A 6,564-nucleotide genomic window follows, 5' to 3' on the forward strand; every position below is an offset into this window, starting at 1 on the left:
AAGATATACTGTGATCATATTAGTATTGCTTTCAGTGATGCTTATGGCAATCAGGTTTGGTCTTCAACTGATTTTTTGGTTTATAATGTGCATATTTAAAAAAAAATTCCTGGATTTTAAGACAAACCCTTTATTGTTGATTAATTCTTAATTCTATACATGTTTGTTTAATGTAGTAGCATGTTGCCTGTAATAATCATCAATACTGGTTTTGTTAATTAAGAGACATTTTTTGGGCTATTTATATTCTAAAGCCTAGAATTTGTGCTCAAGTTGACCATTCGATAAAGAATGTATATAGTACTGAGTTGTCAATGGCTGAACCTTGGAATTATAATGGCTTGGGGAACTGATTTCTAGTATTTAAGAGGAATTTTCCTTGCTAAGACTGCTATTAGCTGAATGGTTTGTTGAGAAATTAAGAAAGTTAGCAGTAGGATTGAGAATGAGTTGTCAGAGTACGGTGTTCATGAGCTACATCCTGTTTATGGATCACGTTCAAGTATACGTACAAAATAAAACTACTGCCTGACAATTAGTTTGGCTGAGAGGAAAGGAAAGGGAAGGGAGGGTGCCTTTGAAGTATGGAATGAGGAGGTGAATATTGGATATGTGTATGCGAGGGCAGAGGAGAGTGAGAAGGAAGGTTTAATTATAATTGGAGGGTGTTCAAGAGGAAGAAAAGAAGGGAGAATTGGGGCATGATTGTGTTCGTTCATATTGCTAGGGAATGGAGGATATTAACAAGGTAATATTGGAAAATTAAGTCAAAATTGCATTCAGTTAATTATAATGGAGGATATTAAGAAGGTAATATTGGAAAATTAAGTCAAAATTGCACTCAGTTAATTATCTTCCTCTTTAACGATCCAATTTGGGTTTTCGGAAATCCTTTTGGATGTAGGTGGAATGGAGTTATTAAGGGTCATTCTCATTTTTCTTTCTTTCCCCTGGACACTCTCTTTTTTAGATTAACGTGGGTGTCCGGGCCAGCTTGCACGCACCACGACTAATCCCCTGGACACTCTCTTATTTGTGGCGTAAGTGGTGTGTTTCATCTTGTTTTACCTGGTGTGTATTGAACTTTTGACATATTTTGGGTGAATAACTGTTGCTCGTATCAAGAAGTTCGTGAAAAGTTCCAAGTCATTTGATTTATGGGTTTGCCCTTTTAATTTATTGTTCAGATCTATGCACCAAGGGTGGATGATCCATCGACAAGAACATTTGAACAGTGTTCCTCCTATTCATTTCAGATATCTGGACCATTTGGATATCAGATATGCTATGTCTATCTCTACAGAAGCGGACCAGATGGTTGGAAGCCTGACACCGTGAGGATTTCTGGTTATTATTCGAGGAATGTTACTTTTACCTACAATACCTGCATCCCCAGAGATGTTTGGTACGGGTTTAATTTGTGCCACAATGCCTCTTCTGCACTTCAGCGAGGAATTCCGCAATGGTTTTTGTACACGAACCTTGCGGTTCTTGCTAGTTTTATATTGCAAGTTTAAACAAATAAGAAGCAGCACATTGTAGGTTGCTGGGACAATTAGCAACTTATCGGTTCTTGCTAGTTTTTTTTATTGCAAGTCCAAACAAATAACAAGCAGCACATTAGTGGCTGCTGGGACAATTGCTAGCAAATTATCGTCAGTGGCATGTTGCTGAAGACTAGGAAAAATATTAGTACTGGAAATGTGGCGAACCATTTCCATATTTCTAATATGGTGTGACGTTGTAACTAGCTACTATTGTTCTGAGAGGATTCAAGGATAGGTTGGACTGGTGAAAAGGTGTTTTATTTTATTTCTTACTTGATCGATGAATACTCAATACGCCTTGGTTATATGTATAGACTTGTATCATAGCCTAATAATGATTCAACCTGCTGCAAAATAGTTAATAAACATCATGTCTTCTTAGGACTCTGTTGGATGAACAATGCAATTTCGGTAATAATATTCCATTTCAGTTGGAAAATGCAATTAGATATTTGGGGTAGTATAAGTGATCAAGGGGTGGTAACTCATATGGGAGAAAATTTTGGGTAGAGTTCTATTACTATTAATGGATGGCTCTGCGATTTTTTATGGGCACAAACATCCCAGATAATTCAGTTTTTTGGTTTTTTATTATCTGCATATGATCTGTTTTTCCTACAGTAGAATTTGTCTTTGGTTATAATAGAATTATTTTTGTGCCTTTGATTAAAAAAATCAAGCCTCTTAAGTGGGGCGTTGGTTTTGTTTTTTTCACCATAAAAATATTTTGGATAAGAGTATTTTAAAGTTTTTAATTTTTAATGTATAGTATAATTACATCTTTCATTTTGAAAGACACAAAATATAAGTTTGTTATTTAAAGATATTTTTTTACTTTAATATGAGTATTTTGTGTAGCTACCGCGGAGCATGTTGGTATTTTTATTTTTTTCTTGAATTTTTTAATGCTTAAAACTATTAAAGTGTACTTGACACGTCTTAGCCCGTGTATAACATTCACGCCATTTAGACGGTGCGTGTGATACCACCCAACGGACATAATTAATCTTTACCGTCTTTCTATGCATTATCATCTTTTTTATTTTATTTTTATTGGCGTGTAACAATTTATGCTGGTTGAATTATTGCTAATAATTATTTGATTTTTTTTTTATTTTTTTACTTTTTTGACATATAATATATATCATTATCCTTTTTATTTTTCAATCTCAATCATCATGGTTAATTGCTCATTTCGTTTATTTTTTATTTATAGAAGTTTTAATTTTTTTAATTTAATCATTTAATTATAATTTCTTATATATTTTATTTTTCATTTCAATTTTTATTTTTTAAAATTTTTAATTTTGTATTTGACATTTTTATTGAATTTTTAAAATTTTATTATTCAATTAAATTTTTTATTATTTTATTTGTTAATTTAAACTTTTTTTTTCTTTTTTATTAAAAATATTTTTCAATTCAATTAAATACAATAATAAAAAAAATTTATCGCTTTTTCTCACAAAGGACAATATTGCCACCTCGAAACTAGGTTTCTTGACAGGTCAAATCTTCCTAGGGAAATTCGAACCCGGGAGTCCCTTGTCGGCCTCCGGGGAGCCCTGCCAGCCCACCCAAAAGTGGAATTCTGGCATGTCACAACCTTTAAATTAATTCATCACTGTAGTAGATATATATTTGCAAATATAATTTTTTTATTTTTTAAAAATTATTTTTGAATATAGCATATAAAAATAATTTAAAAACATTAAAAACATATTAATTCAAAATAAAATATGTATTTGTTATAACTGGATTTATGAGTTCTTTCATGGGAATACTTTTTTTAAAAAAACAATTTAAAACGCCCTCTAAATACTGTATTTTTTATAACTGGATTTATGAGTTCTTTCATCGGAATACTTTTTTTTTTTTTATGTGATCTAAGGCTTTTAAAGACCTATCTTCATCCTCCTGCGAGACCATTAGCAAGTCTGCTAGACTTTTTACTTCTTACATGATGCAGTTATAGTAAATCTAAGTCTGTTAGTCCATTTCTAAGTCTCTTGGGCTCATGGGACTTAAGGGTCGGATTGCTAAATGGCTTGTATTCTAGGAGAGAGCTAGTTAGTTCGAAACAGTCGATGTTCAGTTCTGTCTCAAAAACATCCGAATATATTCCTTAGAAATTGTAAATATCTAATAAAGATACGAGTGCGTATGCTTACTAATTTCTGGCTTGTTTCAAAGAATCTAGACGTAGAGATCAAGATAAGAGGAGCTGACAGCAACCCTTCCCCCAAACTTTATCGAATTTGTTTTACTAAAAATAAAATCATTTTCTATTGAATTTACGTTTTTGTTTTTGTTAATTTCAATTCAGTTCATTTTTTTCCCTTGCTTTTTAATGGATTTTGGGATATTATATAAGGATGAAATTGAAATTTACACACTTTTTGTTACTATTCCTTATGAAAATGAACAGAGGGGCAGTTGGAATAGAAATCGAAGATATTGGGGCTGATTGAAATAAAAATAAAAGATGTGAGAGTTGATTGAAACAAATCAAAAGTTTCATGTTAAGCAAGGACCACACAGCAACACATAAATCTCAAAGTTTTACTTAATTTTAAATAAAAGAAGGCATTCCTAATTAGCCCCATAAGCAACTGTCCTTCCCATTTTGATTTTGTGATTCATTTCTATGGATTTAGGTTCAGTTTTCTATTTGGGCTTGTTTGATTTTAAAAATAAGGTGTTCTTTAAAAATATTTTTTATTTAGAAATATATTAAAATATTATTTTCTATATCAGTATATTAAAATTATTAAAAAAATCAATTTAATATTTTTTTTAAGCAAATATATTTTTAAATAGTACTTAAAAATACTTATTTTCAAACAGTAACCAAAGCAATGAAAAATCAAACCAAAGTAACTTACATATGGTTCAGTTTTCCACTTTTGACTCAATTCTCACTTTTTCAAGGCCGCGGCGGGGGACGCTTTCCAAGCTAGTTAATCAAGAGCGAGTATACATCCACCACGCGGTGATCTTTCTGAGAGTGGATGTGCTGCTCTAATCCAGTCTCTGACAGGCCAGCTTTTTTCTTCATCTCGTTTGCCTATAGTCTAAAACCTTGCCGTGAGGGAGTTTTTCTACAGTGAGAATAAAAAAGGTTTTTGGGCAAGGCTAGAAAGGAACTCACCCTTTGACACCAAGAGATAAGAGCTGATTGTTTAAACCCATCTCCTACATCTTTGTGGTTGTTGCCTGTGCTTGGAGTCAGAGAGACAGTGAGAGCCCGAAGAACAATAATTACTCTATCAAAATTCAAGATAAAGTGATGCCTATAACATTTATTCGCATCATGGGCTGCTTAAATCCTTCATTAGGGACCTTTAGGTTGCCCAAGGATCGATCAGGCCATGGATTAGTGGAATTTACTAATCCATTCAATTTTATGGTTGTTGGTTTGTCATGATCTATTATGAGAAGAAGACTCAATGATGTATACTTTTGCAGACTTGTAATTTTTTGTATCTGTTTCCAAACATTTTGACGCTTGAGAATATAGGCGTGATTGCAGCCGCGTCTACATTTGGGAACGAGCACTGATCATAATTATGTGGGATAATAGCTCCTGATGGAAGGTAGTTACCCCATAAAGAGTGACAAATGATCTATGCTCTGCCAGGAACATAGAAGGGCCAAATTAATATGAATCAGAAAAATATAGATCAGATATGAAGGTGAAAACAATTGAAGTGCTTAGACATGAAATTTAAGGTGGTGAGAAGGAAGAAAAAGAAAAGGAAAAGATCATTGATTCCATCGTTCTTCGAAGGTTATTAGCATCATTATACCGTTGTACAAAATAATGAAATCCCAAAAAAACCCATGTAAGTAAACTATGTATTTTCCTGCTTTCAAGGGAAAGAATGCTATTCAATTTCACCTACAATTTGTTGGGAATTTCATCCGGTGATGTTATGATATTTGCTCATTGGAGACCAAACACACTGATATAATATTTAACGTGGTTCGACAAACCGCCTACATCTATGGGAGAAGCCATTGCATTATGTAGGGAGAGTACAAAATTTACAACAATAGAGAAGGAAAAATCATCCCTTCTTTGACAACTCTTAACCTCACTCTATTTTTTTTTTCCAGTACTGCAATGATAGCTACTATTGGTTGTCTTGGCAGCCCACTCTCTTCTATATTTCTCACATCTTTGGCTCTTTTTTCTTTTTCATTTTCCTCTCTCACATGTATCTCTATTTATAGATATTTATAAAGGCTTTGCTTGCTTTATTGTTAATATTAGTGGCTATCACTTCCAACTCATTCAATAACAATGACTGTTAATAATCAATGATTAGTGCCATTTATTTACTGCACATGAAATGAGAATAAATCTAACAAAGTTCCACCACTAGTACTGAATATGATATCTATTGCTTTAAAATACATGGCATTTTCCCTTCATGCTACTGGTAAAATTCACATACTAAAGGTTTGACAAGATGCCAACCGTCGTTCTTTACCAGTCTAGTCTGGCTTAGGTCATTCTCTTTCGCGTTTACAGTGTACCGACGAATTAATTAACTTGATTCTTCACCGAGGACATATGGCTTAAGTTTTTGGCTTTATGGATGGAACTCATGCATAGGCTAGCTAGATGCTTTATTGCAAGAGTTTTTCACTTCAAAATTGAGTACAATATCAATGATCATTCTCTAGCTATATGCAAATTGCTCACGTAAAGATGCCACATTGTGCTCCACCCAGAACAATTTCCTCTCTTTTTTTTCTTTTTAAATCTTCGATGGTCTTAAACTAATGGTAGAGAAAATCAAGATTACATCTACTGATGGAATCAATAATTTTGAGCAATTGAAAATTGTAATTTATTTCTATCAATTGAATTATAATCCAAGATGTATAAACTATCTTGTTTTGTTTTCTCAACAGGATCAATTTATGGCCCCGACTAGGCATGGTGTCATTTAGGAAGCAACAGAAAATGATGCTCTCTCTGATATATATATATATATATATATAGACC

The 6,564-nt window shown here is 32.9% G+C and overlaps 1 protein-coding gene across 1 annotated transcript; it reads left to right on the forward strand.

Moving 5' to 3' along the window:
• Nucleotides 1–232: 232 nt before the first annotated feature.
• On the forward strand, nucleotides 233–1,893 carry LOC105119287 (uncharacterized). The gene is made up of 2 exons (XM_011017410.1): nucleotides 233–748; nucleotides 1,188–1,893. The coding sequence occupies exons 1-2, from the start codon at nucleotides 731–733 to the stop codon at nucleotides 1,515–1,517; spliced, it is 348 nt and encodes a 115-aa protein (XP_011015712.1). The 5' UTR covers nucleotides 233–730; the 3' UTR covers nucleotides 1,518–1,893.
• The last annotated feature ends 4,671 nt before the right edge of the window (nucleotides 1,894–6,564 follow it).

The sequence above is a fragment of the Populus euphratica genome, unplaced genomic scaffold (genome assembly GCF_000495115.2).
Source record: "Populus euphratica unplaced genomic scaffold, PopEup_1.0 scaffold2731.1, whole genome shotgun sequence".
NCBI classification, from domain to species: Eukaryota; Viridiplantae; Streptophyta; class Magnoliopsida; order Malpighiales; family Salicaceae; genus Populus; species Populus euphratica.